This window comes from Salarias fasciatus, chromosome 20 (genome assembly GCF_902148845.1).
Source record: "Salarias fasciatus chromosome 20, fSalaFa1.1, whole genome shotgun sequence".
NCBI classification, from domain to species: domain Eukaryota; kingdom Metazoa; phylum Chordata; class Actinopteri; order Blenniiformes; family Blenniidae; genus Salarias; species Salarias fasciatus.
This window is the reverse complement of record NC_043764.1, coordinates 23,777,966-23,802,697: the sequence shown is the minus strand read 5'-3', so window position 1 is coordinate 23,802,697 and position 24,732 is coordinate 23,777,966. Positions and strand designations below refer to the sequence as shown.

The 24,732-nt window shown below is 41.0% G+C and overlaps 4 protein-coding genes across 6 annotated transcripts; 2 read left to right on the top strand and 2 right to left on the bottom strand.

Annotated features, from left to right (window-relative positions):
• Positions 1–282: 282 nt before the first annotated feature.
• Positions 283–4,989, bottom strand: cbx5 (chromobox homolog 5 (HP1 alpha homolog, Drosophila)). Its single transcript, XM_030118187.1, has 5 exons — positions 4,838–4,989; positions 4,194–4,356; positions 3,228–3,483; positions 2,458–2,558; positions 283–1,198 (listed from the first exon to the last, which is right to left on the bottom strand). Exons 2-5 carry the CDS (start codon positions 4,322–4,324, stop codon positions 1,057–1,059), a joined length of 630 nt encoding a protein of 209 aa, XP_029974047.1. The 5' UTR covers positions 4,325–4,356; positions 4,838–4,989; the 3' UTR covers positions 283–1,056.
• A 742-nt stretch (positions 4,990–5,731) lies between these two features.
• hnrnpa1b (heterogeneous nuclear ribonucleoprotein A1b) lies at positions 5,732–10,139 on the top strand. 3 transcript variants are annotated; one of them, XR_003933677.1, is made up of 12 exons: positions 5,732–5,849; positions 6,416–6,532; positions 7,299–7,445; positions 7,534–7,744; positions 7,835–7,927; positions 8,038–8,085; positions 8,181–8,234; positions 8,321–8,446; positions 8,528–8,647; positions 8,728–8,797; positions 9,878–9,943; positions 10,031–10,139. XR_003933677.1 is itself a non-coding variant. In XM_030118186.1 (11 exons), exons 1-10 carry the CDS (start codon positions 5,838–5,840, stop codon positions 8,784–8,786), a joined length of 972 nt encoding a protein of 323 aa, XP_029974046.1. In that variant the 5' UTR covers positions 5,732–5,837; the 3' UTR covers positions 8,787–8,797; positions 8,954–9,295. The 3 variants fall into 3 exon arrangements, 2 of the variants coding, with proteins under 2 accessions (XP_029974046.1, XP_029974045.1); XM_030118186.1 differs by lacking the exons at positions 9,878–9,943; positions 10,031–10,139 and adding an exon at positions 8,954–9,295 and having other exon boundaries at positions 7,835–7,912; XM_030118185.1 differs by lacking the exons at positions 9,878–9,943; positions 10,031–10,139 and adding an exon at positions 8,954–9,295.
• On the bottom strand, positions 9,759–15,492 carry nfe2 (nuclear factor, erythroid 2). Its single transcript, XM_030118184.1, has 4 exons — positions 15,188–15,492; positions 12,990–13,069; positions 12,752–12,889; positions 9,759–11,530 (listed from the first exon to the last, which is right to left on the bottom strand). Exons 2-4 carry the CDS (start codon positions 13,035–13,037, stop codon positions 10,241–10,243), a joined length of 1,476 nt encoding a protein of 491 aa, XP_029974044.1. The 5' UTR covers positions 13,038–13,069; positions 15,188–15,492; the 3' UTR covers positions 9,759–10,240.
• A 4,310-nt stretch (positions 15,493–19,802) lies between these two features.
• Positions 19,803–24,732, top strand: copz1 (COPI coat complex subunit zeta 1). Its single transcript, XM_030119102.1, has 9 exons — positions 19,803–19,888; positions 20,670–20,738; positions 21,708–21,789; positions 21,877–21,968; positions 22,998–23,053; positions 23,142–23,219; positions 23,343–23,394; positions 23,506–23,544; positions 24,151–24,732. Exons 1-9 carry the CDS (start codon positions 19,871–19,873, stop codon positions 24,196–24,198), a joined length of 534 nt encoding a protein of 177 aa, XP_029974962.1. The 5' UTR covers positions 19,803–19,870; the 3' UTR covers positions 24,199–24,732.

Below are 24,732 nucleotides of genomic sequence, written 5' to 3'. Positions count from 1 at the left end.
AACATGTGAAACCCAGGCCTTAACTGAAGTGGCTGTATTGTCCCAGATTGATCTTAAAATGCCAAAGATAAACACTCAATTTGATGAATTTTACCACTCATCATTTTAGGGAAAGAAAAAGTCTTATTTGGGCTGTTTGTCATTAAACTGTCAGGTTGTCATAGTGATGGGTTTGCGGTTTTTTTTTAAGCCACAAGGGGGCAGACTCGAGTGATGCTGGTTTCATCAGAGGAAAATGAGGATTGTCTAACCTGGAAATAACAGTAAAAAAAAAATAAAAACTGAGCAAAACGTGTTTTATTTTTCCTTTACTTGAAATCAGTGAGTAAAGACATAAAAAAAAGCACACAAATATAGTCATGGCATAAAACTTGAAAGCAGCAAACATACGACGTGAACATAAGAAATCCGTTTTAAAAATGTTTCCAAATTGAGGAGTTACATCCTGGGAGAAAACTGAACCATTTACAAATGAAAGAAGAAACCAAAGGAAGTGATTCTGCAGCCAGGAGAATGCCGGGGTGGTTATTTCCTGAACATCATTTGATCACATCCTTTTGTCTTGTCAGAGGGGGCGGAAGAAAAGAGACGCACCGTTTATACCGACCTCCTGGGTTTTTTTTTTTTTGCTTGTTTTAAACTCTAACTCTCAGAAGATGTCCACCTGTACTCGTGGATGCAAACAGCATAAAACAGTTTTCTAGCAAGAACTACAACAGAACATGTTAAGACACTGAAAAAAAAAAAAAAAAAAAAAAAAAAGGTAGAGAATACAAAGACGGAAAAAAAAGTAAAAACCCTCCCCAGCAGCATAACAGCTTCTCCTCCTGCGGTGGATCCTTCTCAGCAACCGGGGCCGTCGTGCTCCAGTGGGGCATGGATGGAAGTAACAACACTGTGTCCGTTGTCTTTTGAGTCGTTGTTTGGACATGGTCAGAGTGAAGGATGGGAGGTTGTTTTTTTTTTTTTTTGGGGGGGGTTGTGAAAAATGTCTTAACTCAAGGTTTGTCCCTGCAGTGGAGGAGGTCCCGTTCCCCCCCTCCTGAGGCCAGGCACTCACGCACTGACGCCATCTTTCTCCTTCTTGTCGCTGTCTTCGTGCCAGGTGAGGCGCTCCTCGTAGAAGGCTATGACGATCTGCGGGCACTTATGATTGGCCTCCTTGGCGAGCACGAGGTCGGCCTCGTCCGAGTCTTTCCTGCGGGAGAAGAGAAACCTTGGAACTCACGCAAACGAACAGCGCACACGACAATTGGTTTCTGAGCTTTTCAGGTAACAGATAATTAAAAGATCGACTATTTCACTAATGTATTATCATCAGAAGAGCTTCTCAATTACTCCGTTAAGAAACTATTAAGTCAGCAGTTTAGGCAAATAAACCCTCTTCCCTCTTTACACAGACGGGTAACTTTAAATTTCATTTAACCCGATAAAAACATATTAAGCATCTTTTATGGAAGGGTTAATGTTTGGCATTGATTAAAAGAAGAGTTTCCCTCTACTCTTTCTACATTCACTCTTCTCTCTGCTGCGTCAGTTTTCTCTCAAATCCTGCAGGCCTACTTATGAAAATCATTTAATTCCAACTCCTGTAATTATTTTCTAAATGACTCCATTCCCTCACTGCAGAATTATAGTCGGTGCTTCTAATGAGCAGAAATAGGCAGTTGTGGCTTGTGAACTTGTTTATGGTACTATTAATTATTCTTTTAATCTTTCAATAGATACTTCCCTGTTTTAGATAATGTCACATTAATAAAATTCACTTCGCTGTAACCTTGCAGCGGCGCTCGGCCGGGCGGCGTGAGAGATGAGCCGCCACATATATCCATCCACGTAATATGCAATTACATAAAGTTTTATGGCGTGGCTTACTGTTTGTATATGAATGGACAGCGAGGCTATTAGTGCTGCTAATGGGTCATTTGCCTGTAGAAATGTGACACATTGAGAGCTGTCATTTCCACCAATCATCCCATTACAACCCGCATGCAGTCGTCCGACAGACTGCAGCCACTGCGCGGTAGCAAAGGTTAACACACGGTAACCAGAGGAGCAGCGAGGCCACTGCAGAAATGTGAATAATAAGCGCCACATTAAAAGCCAATGCAGGTATTTATGAGCCATTCCTATGGCTTTTTTTTTTCCTTTAGCTTTTAACTAATTATACCTAAAGCAACCCAAAGTTATCGCAGCGTGTTATTTACAAGCTATGCATCAGTTCGACTTTTTTTTTTTACCCCTCCCAGTGTTGTGCCTGAAAGTTTCTGAACATTCAGAGTGGGTACAGACAGTCTCCATCAACACAGTGAGTAGTTCATAACATTTCACCTGACTGGAAGATTGAATTGAGTCCAGAGTATTAGAGACGCGTGTTTGGATACGCGACTCAAGTAAATGGTAAACATAAAGGATTGTGAGCGGAATGCTTTAATAGTATTCAAATAAAAACCTTACCATTTCATGAGGAACATTAGGTCTCCACATGAGTCCGTGGCTCCAATGATCTTCTCTGGCTCCAGTCCTCGCTCAAAGCCACGTGCGACTAGAATTTCATCCTGACAGAAAACAACACAAACTGAGAAATGCAGAGTAACAACTACAGCCCTCACTTTTTTTCCCCTCCAAAACATGGCATGGGTGGGGCGCAAAAAAAACAACACACACACACACTCTAATAGTGCACCGTTTAAAAAAAAAAAAAAAAAAAAAAAAAAAAAAAAAGAACCAGTGGAAAGTAAACAAGCACTGACTGCAAATTTTGTTTATGGTAGTTAAAAGTATAAACTGCTGTCTTTACAATTCAAAACGACAAACAAATCAAAACTGAGAAGGTGCTGCACACGCACGTTAAACCAGCGTTCACATTCTGTATTTACTGGATGTAAACAGCAGGAAGCCACTGAAACGGGTATCACCGTCACATTGTTTTCTTTTCAGTTTGAGATGAATCACCCATCCACTTCCAGTTAAACAAATGATGGGCATTTAAAGTGGAACTTTGCCTCTGCAGGACACAGAAGTGTGTTACCCTTTACATGAGCGAGTTCAGATTACTCAACTGAATATGAATAGGTGTAAACTCACAGCGGGAATCGAATTGGGAGCCAGTTTGTTATCCGATGAAAGTTACTTTGCAATGTGTCTTTAAACGAAAACGCTAGCTTAACTGCATCAGAAAGCATAGAAAAAAAAAAGTCACATCTGCATATTGTGCACCACCTTACCTCTTTTTTCTTCTTGGGCTTACTTCCGCCCTCTTCGTCGTCATCGGAGCTTCTTTTCTTTGAGCCGCTGGAATCTTTGGAGCGCCCCATGGAGCCTGTGCTGGATTTGCTGGCCCCGCTGCTTGGTGTGGAGCTTCCGCCGCCTGCACTACTGCCACCACTTGCGCCGGTTCCACCTTTCTTGTAGGTCTTCATGAATTCTGAAATGAGCTCAGGACAGTCCAGATTCTTCTCTGGCTCCCAAGTGTTGTGCTTGCTGCAGAAGATCACAGTGCAGCAAGTCAGTATTAACCTAACAAAACAGACACTCTTCTTCCTCAAAGGGGCTCGGAGGGGAAAACTTTTTGCTGTTCAGGTGGAGTTTAGGGGATAGAAGAGAGAGAAGATTAAAACTGACAAATTATGTGGAGGGATTTATGCACTGGTTAGGGATTCTCTATTCAGTTCAACAGACATTAATCTCCCCATTAGTTTGCCAACATGGAAACAGTAATGCTTCACCCTTTCCCACATTCAGATCTAAGATTTTTCTGATAGCAAACAAGATGCTTTCAGCAAAATCTGGATTATATTAAATCAGATAGTGAAAGGGAAGTTTTTGTTCCAGTGTGTCAGTATGTTTTCAATGCAATGCAGATTTATTTACTAATGTTCATTGAGTGCTTCGATTTAAGCGCTATCAAATTAAATATGAAACATTTCATCCAACTTGACCTCATTATGTGCTATGTAAATAGCCTGTTGGTCTTTAAAGCCTGTTGCATGAGTGAAGGAGCAGTGATTTCCTTTGTTAGCATGACAAACAACATGCAGGCTGGTGATTATTTTGGGGGGTATTGAGGGAGATGTGAGATCACAGGAAACTACGGGGGAGTGAACAGGTGTTTGTGTTTCCAACAAAACCTTTCCAGCTCATCCTAATTTTGTATTGTTAGAATAGATACCAGGTCAGTATCGTGGACTTACTCCGAGTATCCTTTCCATTTCAGGAAGAACTCGACCCTGCCTTTCACCACCCTTCTGTCCAGCACTTTCTCCACAACATATTCTTCCTCATCAGATGATGATGACTCCTCGTCGCGAGACTTTTTGCCCATTGTGAAGTTTGTTGCGGGCCAATGGCACTTCCCTGTCCAGGAAGAAAACAACAAATTAGCAAAACATGTCAATAAAAAAAAGGTGGGTCCTTTCTTAGTAGTCGGAAACGACACACATCGATATATGTCACAGGATATTATCCACAAAGCTGGTCTTAAGTTGGTGATTGGTAACGCCACTGCTAGCTAAATCGCTATCTAGCATCGTTTCATTGTCGGTAAACCAACCTGTAATGGACACGACCAGCCAAGAAACGCAAAATCACACTTCGACTACAAGCCCACGGGTAAATACTCATCGGATGCAATCGATAAGGTGTCGACAGTGTAACGAAAACGCGCACAATGTGCAAATAGCAATCACAATACTATGCTGCTAACCAATGAGCACCTACTTGCTAAAGCAGGTAGCCTGCAAGCTAACGCTTCACGACGCTGGCTAACTTTGATATCAAACCAGAAATCGATACTCGCAGCCATATCACACATATAAATGCAAAATCGACATCCTACCCTTTGGATATCTAGACAGCCGGCAGCGATCCGGTAAGCGCGGCGATGAGACCCCTTTTGTGGACCGGCGACGTCTCAGACCAGCGTTACAGCTACTTTAGCAGCTAGCCTCGATCACATAAAAGCACCGTGCGTAAAAAGCGCGCGATAAAGGCGCACAATGAACGTCTCCGCCCCTTGGTCAGCTGATGACCTATATTCTGCATGATAAATACGCTCAAGAAGCATTTTTACCCCCATTTGCCGAGTATCACTCACTTTTATTTGGATATGTATAGACAATTACGCTGTGTAGAAAAGATACATTACATTAAAATGTGTTTGTGTCAAGAAATTTCCTCTGAGACGATCCTGAAGTTAGTCTCTGATTCACGACTTATGCCTGCACAGTTAATGGGAAAACTCACATGCGTATGTGTTTGCTAACAAAAAACCACGTTACAACGATCAATCTCAGGATTTATCAAGGCTTGGTGGGTAAGTCATTCAATGCTAGAGTAAAGACACATTTCCATTAACTTTTCTATTTCCTGGTAATTAAAGGTTCAAATGTGAGGCTAACTTCATTGGCCAAGGCTGTGCCTCCACCCACAAATCAAAGCCGTAATCTCGCAGAGATAACATCGTTTCACTGCACAATTTCACTTTGACTCAAATCTAATGTATTTATTGTTTGTTCAGCCAACCAACTTTATTAAATAAAAGAAACAACAGCATTAAAAAAAATCCACTTTAAAGAACATACATAACCTGTTTTCAATTGTCCTAACACGCCTGTCGTCTGATGATTGGCCCACAGCTGTGATTGACAGATTGACGTCCAACCATAATTCAGCAGATGCTGACGTCATACTGCAGCGGGAATCATCGACCAATCGGTGCTTAGAAGAGGCGTGTCTTAATTCCTTTACCCCACTGTTGAACGGAAGGCTTGGCTCTGCTGTCGCAGATCTTCGTCTTCTGGCCGCGCGTGAGGAGTCGTCAAGGAAAAACCAGCAACATGTCTAAAGACGTCAGTATTCTTTTGGAATGCATGCTGTATAGGTTCATGTCTATTGTGTGCTTAAAAACGCGTCTTCTCAAGTGAGTGCGTATCTGCGGTATTATGTATATGGATCTCCGTCGAAGCTGCAGCGGGCTCGCGACATTGTCACGCCGCCATTTTAAATCAGTCAGGCCTCGTGGCCTTTTGTTCAATCGTTTACAATAATATGCTATAGATTCGACTCGCTCACCGTTGTGGTTGTGCATGAAGGAAATTGAGATGGATGTTAAAATCTCTGTTATTGTGTTGCGTGTTTATTGTAGCAGGTTGAATATTTAAACAAGGTGACGCTTGCGGAGTTTAATGGCGGCGCTGCCTCCTCCCTCCTACCCGGCCTGACTCTTGATATGTGGCGCAGGACTAAATATGTTTACTATGTGCGATATTTTCTTTATTTTTTTTCTGGCGGTTAGGACTATTGCTTTGTTTTGTTTTTGTTGAAGCTAAATCGCCAGAATTGTATCGATGTGTTTGTTGACTTGGCTGAGTATGAACAGACCGGATGTTACAGTGTAGCTTTGTCCATTGTGCAGGTCCCACGCGAGCCGGAGCAGCTTCGCAAGCTCTTCATCGGAGGGTTGAGCTTCGAGACAACAGACGAGAGTCTGCGAGCCCACTTCGAGCAATGGGGCAGCCTCACAGACTGCGTGGTGAGTGGCCTTAACTACAGGAACACACGTTTGGATAAGTACTTTTCATAATATGTAGGTCACTGGAGTTGCTTTATTGCCTATTTGTTTATGCTGCACAATTTTTGCTGATGTATTTACGTAATATCACCAATGCAAAATTGACAGTTTAGCCCCTACATATGAAGCACATGCAGTCTATCTGGTTATTTGTGCTATACCTTCTGCTTATATTTAGTTGTGTAAGCATATTTGTCAATACAAATACACCCACCCTTTCAAGAATGTTAAGAATCATGGAAATCAAATTGATAATGTAAAAGCCTTAAGTCAAAGGTAATACAATAACTAAGATCTGTTGTTTAATAAAAAGCCTCAGTTAATGGTGTATTTAGGCCTGAATTTAAATTGAATGCTGAGGAAGTTTGTTCCGCAGGCAAGAAGCGTAGGAACTAAGAGCTGCTTCTCCTTGTTTGCTTCTGATTCTGGGAAAACTTGGCCTGGATGTTTCATCTTCTCAAAGTAAATCTGAGAACTATTTAGGCTCAGGACCATCCAAGCTTTATACAAAAATAGATTTTGAAGTCAATCCTTTGACACACAAACAACTATCGCAGAGATTGGAGGGTTGCAGGCTCCACGTGTTGGTTAAGATTCTGGATGAGCTGAAGCCGTCGCTCACATTTTACTGAAACCTGCAATCATACTGTTGGAATAATCCAGCCTCCTGAAAGTTAGAAGTCTTATTATATGATATTACAGTGGTATTCTCTACTGCTTCTCACAGGTCATGAGGGACCCAAACAGCAAGAGATCAAGAGGCTTTGGGTTTGTCACTTACTCATCAGTGCAAGAAGTGGATGCTGCAATGTCTGCCCGCCCTCACAAAGTCGATGGCAGGGTTGTCGAGCCCAAGCGTGCCGTTTCCCGGGAGGTGCGTGAAGCTGGTGATGTTGCTCATGAGTGTGTTTGGCTGTGCCCAGTCACAGCATTTGTGTGTGACAATTTTGATTTGTTTGCAGGACTCAAACAGGCCTGGTGCTCACATCACAGTGAAGAAAATCTTTGTCGGGGGCATCAAAGAAGACACAGAAGAATCGCACCTGCGGGATTACTTCCAGCAGTTTGGTAAAATCGAGGTCATTGACATCATGACAGATCGTGCTTCAGGGAAGAAGAGGGGCTTTGCCTTTGTCACCTTCGATGACCACGACTCAGTTGACAGGATTGTCAGTAAGTACAGTGATGTCACGCACAGGGGGCGGGTTTTTGTTGGGTGTAGCTGTTAATTTGACGTGCGTATTTTTTTCCTCCCCCTCACAGTCCAGAAGTACCACAACATCAACTCACACAACTGTGAAGTGAGGAAAGCCCTCACTAAGCAAGAGATGCAGAGCGCTGGTATGGGAATGCGAGGTACACACAATTCATTCTATACAATGGCTACGAAATATAAGTAGTCCATACACAACTCCAAAAGATGACTTGGTTTGTTTTGTTTTGTTTTTTTCTTTCTCTTTCTCCAGGCCGCAACACTGGACGCCCCTACGATTATGACAGGGGTTTCAATCCAGGTATGTATTATGTATCCAGGTATTCTGTTGTGAAGATTCTGTACTGAATGTAAGCGATCACTGACAACTAACATATCAACCGTTTTGTTCTCCAGGAAATCGGGGCAGGTATGGAGATGGACCATACAACTGCAATGGAGGCGATGGTGGTGAGTGAACTTGAGTGAGCTTGGTTTAAATTCAGGTTTGTTTTTTTTGCAGTAGGTGTTTGCCTAAATATTGCATTGATTAACAGGTTATGGAGGCGGCCCTGGTGGTCACGGTGGATATAATGGTGGCGGCAACCGTGGGTTCAACCAGGGATACAACCAAGGCGGCGGAGGCTATGGAGGCGGCGGCTATGACAACAATGGCTATGGTGGTGAGTTCGTTGTTATTGAAGTTGCTCGGCTGTGTGCTGCATTGATCGGTTTAAGTGTACTAAATTGATCATAATCAACAGGCAGCTGTGGTGGCGGAAGTGGAGGCGGTGGCAGTAACTACAATATGGGCCACTATGACACAGAAGCCTCCAACTTTGGCCCGATGAAGAACAACTTTGGTGGCGGTAGCAGGAACTTCGGTAAGAGTCTGTTCAGACACAACGGCTACAAGCAGGCTGTCTGGGCTTCGTCTCAATGTTTTTGTTGCTGTCACTTGCAGGCAGTTACGGCGGCGGCGGCTCAAACAGTGGCGGCTACGGGCGCCCTGGGCGATTTTAAGATGTGACCCGGTAAGAAACATGGAGCATGCCTGACATTGTAATTGTACTGTAAAACCATTGCAGGGAATCATTAAGTGCAGCTAACATTTAAAAGCATTCACTCTGGATGACAGGTCATACAAAGTCAGTGCACAGTTAACAATGTTGTTCCGTATTGTTCAACAGGGCTGATTACTTAGGAGAGGAGAGCAAGGAGAGGAGAGCAAGCGAAGTGACAGGGCAGCTGCAGGTTTACCTCCTAAATCTGCTCAGCCTAAAAGTTGTGGCAGGTTACAGCTGCTGCAAGAAGAGATGTACATTAGATAACTCATGGAGGGCCTTCATTCAAAATGTGTTTGTGGTTTTTTTTTTTTCTTTTTGTTTTTTTGTTTTTTTTTTTCCTTTTTCAAATGTGTTTCTTTTTTGGAAAGCAAGCATTCCAAGATTTTATGTTGATCCTCAAGTCTGGTTTTTATTTGTAACTGCCTCGAATTAAGCTGAAATAAACCATCTTTCAGTTTTTTTTTATTCTTAGCCTCTTGAGTATTTTGGGAAAAGGGAGGGTTCTTTGCTAGATGCGGCACAAAATGCATCATGCCAAAATGTTGGCCCCCGTCGTCTCAAAGCACACTCCATGACCCATAAGTCATGGAATGAGGTGTTGTGTGCGCATGCTATCCTCCTAAAGAGCCCATCACTTGGTACAGACTCTGCCCTGTTTCTGCAAAGATCTACTGGAAGATGCTAGCTTACATGCAAAGTCTTTGAGGCTAGCCATGGAAGCAAGCTGAGGGAGAGAAGTAGGAAAACCATCGCCAGGATCATTGAAGCAGGGGAGAGTGAGAACAGGCCTGAGGTAGCAGGCAGCAGCTACCGAAAGGCTTAAGTGCTTGCTGTAGGTAAGACCAGACTTCTCAACTACTGACAGTACATGTTGCATTTCTCATGTAGCTGGTAGCGCCATGTAATGAAGTAACCATAACCAACTCTTTGACTTACACCAAATGTTGACTGTTAATTGATGCATATAGGTTCAACATATTGCATGCACTGAATAGAAATGAAGTCTGTTTTCTTGTTGGGTACTCATTTTGTGTTTCTGCTTTCCAGGGGGAACACAATCATGCTCAGTTCAGACTCCCCATAACCTGATGTCACTCTGTGTGGCTCAAACAGGTAAATAATTAAAACACCGTTTTGCACATCTGTAAACTTTTAAGTCTGCTTTTTATTGAACCTTTTTTTTCCCCCCTTTTTCCACAGATGAGCTGACAGTCTACTGGTGCTCAAGATGTTTTCTTTTTTACTGGAAACTGCTGAGCAGTCCTTTTTTTTAAAAGTTTTTTTTAATAAAGTATTTTTTCATGAAACAGTCAATTGTGAGCTTAATACATTGCCAAGGTATGAAACGTGCATCAATGGAAGAACTGTTGAGCATAAGCTACACATTCAAATCTGCCATAAATGACACAGTTAGCAGTGCTCCCTCTTGTGCATCGTCGTGTGAGGTACCAAATAAATTTTGCCGTCGGGTGTCTGTTGAAGGGAATATTCATCTATCGAGTATGGCTGTCCGTGTTCATCTCGTAAATGAGAGAACACTTCAGCGTAGAGGTCTGTGAGGCGACACTTCATGAACGCCAAGCTGCGCTGGAACTCCAGCCGCTCCTGGACCAGATGTTCTCTCTGGGTCTGCAGCTGGCTCAGCTCTCTCTCCAGGTGAATTATGCTCTCCAGCTTCCTCTTCCTGCAGTTCTGAGCTGCAACTTTGTTCTTGCCTCTGCGTCTGATGTCCCTGACCAGCGCCAGCTGAGTATCCGTGAGAGTGAACTGAGTCAGGAGCTCATTGAAGTCGTCTACTGGCAGGTTGATGATCTTGTCCATGGGGAAGGGGATTTTCAGAGCTATGGCCCGCCTCTCGTCCCTGCTCATGGGAGCAGGGGTTGAGGAGCTTAAATGTGGTTTTGTGTACATGTGAAGCTGTGAGCTCCCTCTGCTGGGCTGTGTGGAGTCATACATGTCGCTCAGATCAGCAGTGTGGCCCTGCAGTTTGACTGACCGAGGAGTCAGGGCGTTCGGCTGTATGTGAGATAAACCAGGTTGAGGTGAGAAGTAAGATGAATGGGCACCTGAGTGTAAATAAGACGGCGCTGGACTCTGGTACTCCATCTGATAATGGGCGTGTGCTCTCCTGGTGTGTTCAGTCATGCCGTCTGGTTCACCATCGCTGTGTGTCACACCTACTTCTACACTCTGGTACCCTGGCGCAGCGCACACAGGATTGTCCGGTGAGGCCAGAGGTGGACTAGAACCCAAAGAGAGCCCAGAGTCGGACTCCAGATCATCAGCAGAGCGAGCGTGTGCCGTTTGTCCATGCACTGTCCACAACATGTGCCTGTTAAGACCCTGAGAGAGGCAGGAGTTGGCTCTCCTGTGTACCTGACTGGTACCCGACATGTTCATGTGCTCCCTCAGACCCATGAGGGGGGGCTGCGAGTGGGACGAGGCGGGGAGCATCCGTTGACTTTGCTGAGGTTCCGAGTTTCCGTACATTGCGTCCGTGTTGCTGGCAAGACGACAGGCGGGCACCTCTTCAGGGTAACATCCATCGTAAGTGTCCACGCCGCTCATCTCGCAGGCAGCAGGCGGAGCAGGTGGCTGAGGGTGGGCCGGTACCATCCCATAATCCCCCACAGGTGCCATCGAGTCCATGCTTTGGTACTGTGCCGTCTCATAGGAGCCTTCAGTGGGAACCTGGAACTCCTGTAACAAAACCACACCGTTTAACAGGCACAAATGAATGTCACATGTAAAAATACAAATTGTCCACATCTTTTATTAACCAATTTCCACCATTCATCTGCTTAGCTATAGAAGAGTTTGGCCCCACTTCAGTCTGCCACCCAGAGCCTATGAAGGGCTCTCAAAGATGTGATCAGGTTTCGCATGGGAACAAATAGCTTTTGTGCAGTGTAGGGGGGCTGCGAGCGACATGCAGCGCGTCCCCCTCTCACAATCTCTCCATCCTACATCACTCAAACAGACCATTGTTGACCACCTCCCCTCAGTGTGTAGCAGCTTTTCAACACAAAGCAGCACAAATGAGATGCAACGTCTGTGTTTCCTGGAATTAAATGACATGTTCTGCCTATTAAATGTTCATTTGATAGTAAAACGTTTGATCACGTTCACACTACATTGTAACCGATGTGATAACACACAAATCCAAAAAGAAATCCTCAAACATGTCATTGGACTTTAAATTTAGGCTTAGTTTAAAAATCTCTCTATATCTATATATCCTCTAACTCTTAAAAGTAAAAAAGAAAAAAAAAAAACATGTTCCAAAACAGCAAAGTTTTTTTTTTTCTTTTCAGGTGAAATTGCTTGACTGAGGGTCACTTGTGCCAGAATTTGTTGGTTCTGTGTGAAGTCGTTGTGTTTAATTCACTGCAGCTATATTAAACTATTGAACAATACCCATGGACATGTCATCCAAACTGACGCAGCGTCAGTGGCACCCGAATTCTTTTTTTCAGTCATATTCATAATTGATTTTCATTAAACAATGTGTCATACATGAGAAGATCAAGACTCTTTACCTTCTGATAAAGCCAGCAAACACTGAATATGAACAAAAATATAAACGCCAACTCTGACGCCAAAGCTGAACAAACATCCCCTTTTCTGCAGCAGACGAGCAGTTTTACGCATTTTTGTGTGATCACAGCATGCTCGGTTTTTTTCTTCTTTATATTGCACAATGTCAGAGAAGCAAGATGTTCTTGCATCCTCTGAGTTCTGCAGAGCTGAGCTGCGTATGATTGTTCAGTCGGATCACAATAATTTCAGAAGCAGTGCCAAATCATTCGAAGCCTACCAAGCACATGTGGATTGTTTCAACTTCTCTGTCCCACAAGTATCATTTCTTAAATCAAGGAGCAGCTTCAAAAACTTTACATACATATATTTTATAGCAGTTACCTGTAACTCTGTGATGGCCATCAACTCCTGCCAAGCCACGTCCATCTCTGTGTCCTGAGGGGCTCCATGAGGTCTGACCCCGGGGAAAGGACCTGGCATGGACGCTCCTCCACACAGCCTGCCCGGAGGAGGTAAGACCTTCAATTGGAAAAACAAAAAAATAACAGTATCATTCACGAGTCCAGGTCCGACTGCGCTCTGCTGCTCTGTTTCACCATCTCGTGCGCTGCAGACTCACCTCACAGTTTCTCCTCAGAGGGAGAACATAGTTGGCTGTAGAACACATTCAGGAGAAACTTTTACCACAAAAAAATCAACCTGGTGAAGAGACAGAGCTGCATATTAGTGTTAACCTTCTCCAGCTTCTCCACTAAAACACAAACAAACAAATTAAATGAAATCTACAACTCGCACTGAACCGTCACTACAGCACACAACTCTAAGTGCAGAATACATTTGTGCAGACCAGCTGGTGCTAAAAAAGTGACTTTTCTGGGTGTAGTAGGGCTTCTTTTGAGACACCTACAAGGGTTCAGTTGAGTTGATTTGACTCCGCCCAGCAACTATCCCAGCATGCAGCCATGCCGGGCCCTGATAAGACAATCTGCTGGAAAACAGCATGCTCTGCAGGACTGACAGGGGCCTGATGGCCGCTCTGGAAGTTTAGTCTATTAGGGTTAGGGTTATACTAACCCTGGTCTGTTTCGGTGAGTGTACACAGTGATGTATTTTAACTCGAGTGTATATGTAATTTATGACAAAAAATATACATATACTCAAAAACATTTACGTAGTTTAAACTGCACTTGTACAACAGCATATGCCACACCCACACACACACACACACACACAAACATTCACACCTAGGGGCAATTTAGGGTCAACAATTGTTTTATATTTTATTTTATTTTATTTTATTTTATTTTATTTTATTTTATTTTATTTTATTTTATTTTATTTTATTCTATTTTATTTTATTTTATTTTATTTTTTCATTTCTTTTAATTCTTCTGTTTCCTTATAATACAGTAATTCCTGGTATTACTACCAAATATATTGTGCTCTATCTATCTATCAATCTATGTATCATCTCTGAAAGCCTTAAAGTTTGAGCGAACATTTTAAAAACAAGTCTCTATAGAAGCAGCAAGTGATGCGATAAAGCAGCATCCTCAGTCATCTTCACTTTACCGACTGTACTTTGTGGTGACGACACGTCGGACAGTCAGCGCGGCGGAGCTGCTGACGATATATTTGAAGTCACATTTGTTCAGAGATGAAAAGGTAAAATAAACTGTTTATAGCAGCAAATAACAGGCTGTACTGCACTGAACTGAAGCATGTTTTAGATCTAATTTTTAGTTTGAGCATAGTGAATATTGAATATTGAATGACTCACTGTAAGATATTTATTTAGGTAACTGTTAAACATGTCATTCATGACTGTAATCATCTTTCCAAATTGTGTTGTTTATACCGGGGATTATGAGGCTTTTAGAAACTGGGAGCGAGTTACAGCAAATGAGTATATTTTTACTGAAGGATTAGAACTGCAAAATAAATGCAACATTAATCATTTCAACAATGTAAAATTCAGTGATGACATGTCTGCTTGTGTTACAGATGTTTTTCCTAATAGGTTTTCTGTATGGGGTAAAGTTGTGACCTTGAGTGTGGGGGTGGGGGGGCTTGGGTTCGAATCCCAACTAACCCAGCCTATGGCGCCGGTTGTTGTAACTTGCTGTGGTGACCCCAGAAAGAGTCGACAGCTGAAAATGACTGATTCTACAGCTGTGAAAGAATGAGTTTTACTCTCAGTCGCACTGGGGTGAAATTTTTGAAAGTCTTACATGTTTGGGTTATCTTTGGGAGCGACACTCGACTTTGCCATGAGGGAAAGCGACAAGGTTCGCATGAACTCCCAGCACACAGAATTCACATCCTCCACTTTAAACACTACATTTATTTTCTCCATAGAAACTTGTGTGGGACAAGTTTGTGTAAAGGTTCTTGCTATTACCACATATAGGCATACCTTTTTGATAAAATTAATATTACAAAATAAATTTATATGTATAGATGGTTCATAAGATTCTTCTATAATCATTGATTCTTTAAGTTTCTTAATGTATTTTTGTTTATTGTTTCAAAAAATCCAGACAGAATTAGAAAATAAGAAAGAGAGGAAGAAAAAGAATCAAGGAAAGTTTTGTTTTTTCTCGAACAGATAAGTCTTTTGGACAAAGGCACGTGAACATTTTTGTGGTATTTTCCTCGGTGTAAAATTACATTTTGAGTACATGTTTCCGTTAATTTGACAGGATCATTGTGACATCTGTTGTGATGTTTTATAGAACGAGAAACACTTTCCTGCTACACAATAGGAAAAACACGGCATGGCACATCAGCGGGCGGAAGAGAAATGAATGAACGTACCTGAGCAACATCCTCTGCATCTCCAACAGGTGACGAGCAAACAAAAACCCGAGGCCAGCGGCACAATCCTGGAGGTTAGAATGAGAAAAACACTGCTGCCGCTGTTGAGCTGATGCTTACTGTATTCTCAGGTCACAGGCAGTAAAACACACCAGGCCTCTTCCTCTTAACTCTTATTCAACTGTGTGTGCCTCTCACTGTTCTGCACACACACAGCCACCGGCATAAATGGGATGGCTCTGTGCAGACAAACGCAGTCTTCCTGTAAAGCACCCACACCACAATTTTTTGCACTCTTGTATCCTTAATAGCACACTTGCACCCCAACCTCCAAATTTCCCTTTTGCCCACATGACAAACCACAACCCAACAGTCTGGCATGCACCACAGCAATCATTCTGTCAGTCCACAGTGAAGTAGGTAGATGTTTACAAATCCAAGAAAACTGTAAGCAATTTTGATTCTAATTGTGTAATGACTATACACACAAAAGAACTAGGTTAAACAACTGAAAATGAGCGAGAACTCGCCGTATTGTTATCTCTCTCCGGGCCAAACCGTGCAAGAACAATGTCCCTTCAAATCCACCCGAAGGAAAGGTATGAGGAGTGTGATGTGGAGCACCTGGAGTCAGAGCCGGCGCTGCAGTGAGGGCCCGGTTCAAGCAGGGGTGGGTTGGAGGCAGGATTGAGACTTAGTTCAGCAGAGATGGAATGTACACCCTCCGACAGGTAAGAAAGACTACATTGTTCCTCTATCTGGCAGAGCCAACCGCCAAGGGAGAGAGAGGAGCAGGGGGAGAATGGAGGGGAGCGTGTCTTACATAGCAAGTGACCATTAAAATCCTCAACAAAAAATCCCCTCAGTGCCCTGATCTGAAGCTGGGAGAACAGTGAGCCCACAAAGCAGTGTGTTGTGTGAACTGCTCTATTGTGCAACAGCTTTCACATAATTATTGATGAAAAAAAAAGATGGAGCATATTCATGGATTTATGGAGTGATGTGTGCTCACAGAGGTCGTCAGTCTCACAGGGATGATTTTGGATTTGGACATGAAATACTCAACAGAAGTCCATCTCTGTTCAGTATAATTTATTGATTGATTTAATACCCCACAAACATATATATTTGATAACAACATTGTAAGTCATGAAATTTTGAATAATTTTCACAGTTTTTGTAAATGAGATGATTGTCATTTCTAAAAAGTTACAGTATGAATTAGTTTTCTTGGAAAAGGCTGTTGAAATAATTAGAGAAGCACATGTAAGTTTTCAGAAATGTAAATCAGACAGCACATGTCACAATCCCCACTTTGCTTCAGCTGTAGTGGCTGAACAAGCATTGCTGCTACAATCCAGAAAATAAAATTAATCCACTAAAACCTGCACACATATTCTGTCTGAAGCTCTATCTCACAGTATATAGTTACTATCATATACTATAACGATAGTATTATATAATAAAGTAATCATTTTCAGGAGCATCAGCTTTTAAAGCTTCTTCAAATTTAAGCTGAACCCTGATTTATGTTGTTTTCACACCAGTATAGTCATAACTGCATCAGACATTTCACATCTAAAATGATGACGGTAAACGAGAATGACTAAAAGAAAAGAACATTTGAGTGATATCCTGATCGTCTGACTTCACTGTGAAGCTAATAAACCTTGCAGGGGCCTCAGTCACAGGAACAGTTTTCCAAACCATGAGAACATGGAAGGTTTTGTCTGGTCTGTTACAATATCACATCCCTCTGAGGCATAAATCACAATGTTTTCTCTGTCATTGTTCTAAGATGGAAAAAGTAGGTGGCTGACAAAGTCAAGAAAGGTGAATGTCTACCAGGAATCAAAGAAGGGACTTCCCAACCCGAGTTCCTAGCACCCAGCCCCTGACTCAACCACTGCCACGGCATGCCAAAGAGCACCCTGTTATTACTGCGACCACAGCGGTTTTGAATCTGGACACGGTTCCCAGGTCAACGCCCACGGTCCCTGTTTGTGTTTGTTTGCTTCAATTAGTCTTTGACATCTCTGCCTTCCAGCTCGCCTGAACCTGAACCTCTCTGATCTGTCTGAGTTTACTTACTGAGCTTAGCTCTGCCTCAGAGGGAGAACAGATATTTTAAGTTCTCCAGAAGTGTGACTTGAATCAGGTTAGGATTTATCACCACAGCTGTGTGTTTGTTTAATATTTTATGGCAATATTGTACCGTTCGGTGCCTTCATTAAACAGTGAGGAATTGTGGCATCTTTGGTTTTGATTTAGCATCCCGAAAGCTGTATCGGACATGAGCGGAAAAACCACCTCACTGGCAAACAAAATGAGTGTGTGCATTGGGTTGTGGTATCAAAAAGGGAATATTTTTGGAGTCAGCTTCTGGGAAAAAGAGCAAAATACAGACAGCAGACGATTTTTTTCTCTTCTTTTCTTTTATATTGATAATCCAAACCTAAATGTCAAAAGATTATCAACATTATACTTCTTTGTGTTCACATTGCGTCTAAATTAAATTAGACGTAAAACTGACGTAAAACACACAGTCGTATGTTGTGGAAATTTAACTTCACGTTTTTTTCTTAAATTTTGTATTAAGCATGGGTTCTCTTTACCCCTAATTCAAAAATATTAGTTCACCATAAGTTATTGATAGTTATTTTAAAAACTGAATTAGGTAGACAGATGGATGTATTGTAGATTCTGAGATAACTTTGTCATGATGATCACACATTGATCTAAAAAAAAAAGAAAATGAGGAAGTTGAAGATGCAGCATCATTCTTCTACATGTCTCAATAGACTGACCGCTTATCTCAAGATGTTCAGATAAAGATAATGTTTCGCAACAACTGTATTGCGTTTCTTGAAAGATTTTGTGATACAGCTTTTGGAAAATAAAGAACATGTAAGTTATTACATAAATGATCACATTGTTTCAACTCAATACGACTTTTCCAATAATTTTTGGACAATGTAGCGCTGTCTCTACCAGTATATGATTATATACATGCTGTTTTGACCATTTAAAAAAAATAAATTCAACAATGAAGGTAAAAACTGTTCGTGTCACATACAGAGAAGGAAGGCATGGAAAGGAGGATGTTGGCTGGCGGAAACTCTGCTTAATGCTGATAAAAGGAGCGCTTGGTTCGTAGGAAGGGAACTACTAACTGCTGTGGTTGCTGGCATATCCTGGGGGCATTTACATTTACAAAAATCACCCCCGTCTACTGTAATTCTAATGTTTCTACTTTTCTGAAATGTGATAAATGTGAAATATTCTGAACATGAAAACAAGATTCAAAGATTGTTTTTACATAATAATTGAAGATTTCCTGAGCTGGCCAGTTAATCTTTTCACAGTTTTCTTTACATGTACATATGCATACATCCTTATGAGGCTTGCTGGAAAAATGCAGAGAGGTAATTTCAATAAAAAATGTTCTGTACTATTATGACAGGCATTTTTTTTTTTTTGCATTATCCAACAGTCATGCAGAAAACCTCTCATGTGTTCATTCATCATATATGTCATTTTCATTCAACTTTTCATTCATAATCATCACCTTCTCTGCATCTGTTCTGCATTTCAATTGAAGATAAACATAAAAGTAGACTTCGTGAGATGGCATGACAGTCTCATTTGAAGATCTTACAACCTTTAAGTTATAGAGGTCAGTGTAGCACACAACTGAAATTATAGTAGCAGAGTTGTGTAAACTCCAGGAGCATTGCGACACTTCATGGCTTGCCGCAGAGCTGTTGTGAACACACATCAAAACAGTTCATGTCTTCACTGTACACGTTATGCAGTTAAATAGCAGCACGCTATTTGCTTTCCAGTATTATTCAGAGCGCAAGAACAAAAATATCCTCCAGTGAGGCCAAACAGTGATGTAATTTATGGAGTGAGATAGAGGGAAATCCCCATCAGCCTGGCTTTCCAAACGCTTCCCAGAAGTGGGAACTAAGATAATTGAGGTTGGTTAAATGTAGGAGGATCCTGAAAAAAAAGATGCTGATGAGTACGAGCAAGGCTTGTAAGAGGAGAGACTTCTGGTAATCAAACATAATGCTAAAAAAAAAAAACCATGGTAGAAGACAAATATGTCATTAGGTTCAGCTGTGTTAAGGATCTCAACTGTGATGTTACAAGAGTAAATCTATGTGTACATGTAAAAAAATACCCATATACCATATTAGTATTGGATTATTTAGGTTTTCTATATTGAAAAAAGATGTTGATTAAAGCTTCTGCTTGAAAATCAAACTGTTCATATTTTTATTTGTATGACAAACAGGAATTGATTGTGTGTAAAATTCTCCATTTGAGTGCAGTTTCTGAAAAGTTATGTAACTTAACTTTATACCCAGATAGATAGATAGATAGATAGATAGATAGAGAGATTAAAATGAGTATTTGTAAAAAAAAAAATTCTTTTAGTATATATTTGTATTTTGTATAGGTTTAACTATGTCTGAGATGAATTAATATTTTTTTTTTTTTTTTTTAAGAAGAAAGCATAAATGCACGCGCACACCGTGCCTCGACGTGCTCAGTACATGAGTGATCTTTGTCCGGTACGTGTGACGTAACATGGGGACAACCAATCGGAAGGAGCCTCATTCACTGTACGTAGTACGTAGCCACTGTTAGCCGTGTAGCCGCTCTGCTAACAAGATGGATTCTCCTATACTGGTAAAGATGTAAAATATATTTCAATATGACACACTCTGAGGAGCCGTGTTTAACCAGCGGTTCATTGTTTACACTTGACAAAGCTTTGTGCGATAGTTATATGGGGCGCTTAAAGAACGAGGACGAGCTGAGGTGCTAGCAGTTAGCTTCTATGGAGTTAGCTTCGTCAACGTTGGTGATGTGGAAGTCCCTTATCTTCTTCACAAATTTGACAGAAACATTAGATTTGCTATTTTATATTTGTTCACTGGGTTCGAGCTGTGTGACAACTCGCGGTATGTTGCAATCCTGCCATGTTTTTCGTGACAGGAACTCACCGACAACTTTAGTTCTACAGAAATAATGTAATGTAATCAAAACGAAGCCTTTTATAATTCAAAGCTTTCATGTTGGAGTATGTTTCTCCTGAAAATCAACGTTGAAACGTCCACAGTAGTTATAAGAGTGTTGTTATTTCGTATTTTGTGTTACTTCACTTGTTTAATAAGAAACATCTCCAGGGCTATACTTTATTGATTTTTGAGAGAACTAGGAAAATGCTTTTAATATTTTCACTCTTTTTCTGTTATATTTGGAGTATCTTTCAACACAATGCATCCCATTACAAAGCCACCATCTTCCACAACTTCAATAATTAACAGAAATTAATCTGAACTATATTCATATAATCACTAAAACATTCACAACATTTGGGCTTTGGCTTGGGTATTTGTCTTGAACAAACAGTTAAAGTCATGCAATTATCTGTGTTAGTCAAAGGTTTGTTTTCTTATTTTGACAGGAACCATCCCTATACACTGTCAAAGCAGTTCTGATCCTGGATAATGATGGAGATCGGCTGTATGCCAAGGTATGCACTTACTAACTCCAAGGAACGGTTATTCTTAAAATGTTAAACATAAATTTTGAATATTAAACAGTTTAGCATTTTTAGATCTTCTAAACTGTGACTTTCGAACTATTCATAAATGATATTAAATGTCATGGCTACTTTAGTTGTATGTCACATTTCAGTAGCAATGCTGCTTAAAGTGATACAATAACAATGCATTAAAATGAGAATAATAAGACATAAAAAACACGAAGTCATTGAAAATAAGAAGAAGGAAATGTTAGTGCAGAGCGAGAGTTAAGATACATTTACTGTATTACATGAGTCCTGTATTGTTGAACCGTTTCCTAGTTTTAAAGCAACTCAGAGTTGGAGATGTCCTGCAGATTCCCTATGAGCTTCTAACAAATGTTTCAGCTTCTTCATATTTATATCTGAGGTCTGGATGCTTCATAAAATACTGGATCTGAAACATATACTGGACCTAAACCAAACAAAGCTGTTTAGACTGTAGAACTGGACTGATGTGGTCGACTTTCACAGTGTTTGTTATGTTGTAGCTGTCTGATGAATATTCAAGAAAAGCTTGCAAGATGGAGTTACAGTAGCCCAGACTACTCAAGATAAATGAATGAAGTAGCTCCTCCAAATCTCTCTGACATCAGCCTTTTAATTCTTGCTTCATTTTTCAGGTAGTAAGATGTCTGAAATAGGTTTAATGTGACCGATCACACTTGAGTCACCAAGGTTTCTGGATTTTTTATTTTTTTATTGCTTTTTAACCTCACAGATTGATCACTGACTTTAGATTTTCCTCCTTGGTGCAGAAGCTTGAGATTTATCTTTGTTTAGCAGAAAAACATTCAGATACAGCCAAAAATTGTGTAAAAACATGATCTTGGACTGACCTGGAGAGTTAAAGCTTTATATATCAAAGTCCAAAAATACTTGTTTTCAATAACATCCTTCATTCATGTTGGTCGACAGTATTATGACGACACGTACCCGACTGTGAAGGAGCAGAAGGCGTTCGAGAAGAACATCTTCAACAAAACCCACCGGACAGACAGTGAGTGACGTTCACTCCGTTAAACTCACCGAGGTTAGATCAGTGCATGTTTGATGGCCCACTGTTCACCTTTTGTTTTCCTTTTAGGTGAGATCGCGTTACTCGAGGGCCTCACCGTTGTCTACAAGAGCAACATCGACCTCTTTTTTTATGTGATTGGAAGTTCACATGAAAATGAGGTAAGTTTATTTTCGGATACTGTGAAGATATGCAAGACACTTCTTCTCAGATTAATGAGTTTTCAGAACAGACTTTAGACATTTGCTGACCATATAAGACAAAATGTCTTTTGAAAATTTGTTGAATTGCTTAATTATCTTACAAAACATTTCTTAAAAATATTTATTACATCAAGTAAAGTTTGCAGTCAGTTCAGCAGTTGAATTTTAAGTACAGTTAACTTCTTCCTCTTTTCTTCTGTCCATCGCTTAACCTTTCCACATTTTGAATATTCAGTTGTGTGTTTTCACATAATTTTTTAAAAAAAAAAGGTAGTTTTGTTTCAAATCCCCCCCAAAAAGTTATTTTAGTTTGAGTTACACAGCAAGTTTGTTCTGATTCTTTGTCTTAACCCTTTCTGACAGCGTTTGGCATATGTGCTCCTCATAACCATAACTCCTCGACTGTGTGTGAAAAAAAAAAAAAAAAGCGGCGAAGCAGAGCTTTTAGCCAGATGCTCGTCATTACGACGGCTCCCAGGAGCTCTGCAGTGTGGTCACACCATCTCAGAGAGGTTCTCAGTACCATCAAAAACATACAGTGACATTGAAAAACTGCCACATTTTGAAATTTATCGGGGAGAAAAGAGGCAGAAACACTCACTCGTTGCACATTTTTGTGATTCTTCCAGCCATAAAATCAAAATGGATGGAGTCAGTCTAGTTTGTAAAAGGGATAAGTGTCCTTGTTTTTGTGACACTGTGCAAATGTAGGAAGTGAAAAGGGCTTTAGTTGTGAAATAAATTCATTTATAATAGTTGAATCATTGATTTCTTATGAGCAAATGAATTTAGAGCATTAACTGAAAGCTTATTTTGAGATGAAATAATTTGGATTGCACAGGCCTGACACAGAGTAAAAGCAGAGAGACGCAAACACTTCTTAAATTGTTGAGCTGATTTTTTTTTTTTTTTAATCTGAATCACAATAAAACACGGCGTGCTCATGAAACTTTAATAGATTCTAATGTGTTCCCTTGTGTCCAACAGCTGATGCTTATGGCTGTTCTAAACTGCCTTTTTGATTCACTGAGCCAGATGTTGAGGTACGTTTTAGTTTGTTTTATTTTTCACAATAAAGATTCAACTGATCTTGTCTACAGAATGCATCTCCGCATTGTTTTCCTTCTGTAGGAAAAATGTGGAGAGGAGGGCTTTGCTGGAGAACATGGAGGGGCTCTTCTTGGCCGTGGATGAAATTGTCGATGGAGGGTGAGTGAATCTTCGAACGCTGAGTCACTTCCTGCTGAAATGCAGTTTGATCGTGACTTTTTTTTTTTTTTTTTTTTTTTTTTTTTTACTGAGTGTGAGCGCGTTTATGTGCTTTCTCTGCAGGGTGATTTTGGAGAGCGACCCACAGCTGGTTGTGCATCGAGTGGCTCTCAGAGTAAGCTCCTCTCCTCCTTCCCTCCCCTTTCCTCCTCTCCCCTCAGAATTACTCAGTAAACTTTAATGTTGGTTGCCGAAGCTGTAAAATACGATCTAATTGCACTTGCAGGGGGATGATGTGCCTCTGACTGAGCAGACAGTCACCCAGGTAAATAATAAAATCTCTATATTGATCTTCTCTCATCTCTATCATCAGTTTATTGATTGTTGCCTCAGAACGTCTCCCTCCTCACTCACCGGCTGTCAGATTTTTTTTTTTTTTTTTTGCGTTGTTGGATGACAGTAGTAATTATTTAGCGTTGAGGTTGGATGTAGCCACCAGTAGTTTCAGCCTGGCGGTTCGTCGAGCGGATCTCTGCGTCCGTAGCGCTCCTCTTGATTAATGTTGTCATTTAAGAGGCCTGAGAGTGGCGACCGCCGTCCCAGCTCCGGCTGTGATTAATCGCCGCGCTCCGCCGCCATGCTTTATGGTTATGATTCAGCTTTCATTCAGTGAATTAAGATGATTAATAAGGTTGTGTGTGTTTATCTACAATCCTCACATATTCATCAGTTTCACTTTAAGCATTTTTATGTAGGTTTTTTTTTTTTTTTTTTTTTTTTTAATGCTTATTGCAGTGAATCTCAGTGATGCTGCGAGGGTTTCCTTCTCTTCCATTTGATACATTATATCCTCCCCTTTTCTCATAAGTCAGCCTGTAATGCTTTTATTGGGAGGAATGTGATTGGTTGAAAACTGTTCTCTCACCCACAGGTCCTCCAGTCGGCTAAAGAACAGATCAAGTGGTCGCTCCTCCGATAGACTCGAGACGAGCAGCGAGCCGCAGTCGAGCCCAGACTTCATGGCACTGATCCCTGATTTCCACTCCTGCAGTCGGAGACTGTGAGGAGCGTTAGTGGCTGATCCAGTCACTCTCCCGGGACTACTGCTCCAACATTTCCTCTTCTTTTTTGCTCTGTGGTGTTTTAAGTGACACAAATCATCACAAGGAAAACATAAAAGGCACATTCCAGTTTTGGCTTACCTCTGGTTTTTGTTGCTTTGTTTTTTTTTTTTTTTTTCTTCTTCATTAAAGTTGTGTGAAACACTGTTACGTGTCATCACAGCCTGTGACAATGTTCCTTATGTCTGATATACAACTTCTTTTTTTTTTTTTTTTTACAATGGTATCCTGCTGTCGCCTCCAGATTACTGTAGAAATGATCTGTCTTTCTGTCCTGTAATTGATATTGTGATTAAAACCTGTGTGATTTGTGCTGTAGTCATACAGCTGATCACGGACGTGTGTTTTGAATTGATCGTGTCCGGGGGTCTTCCATCGGGTTCTTTTAATAA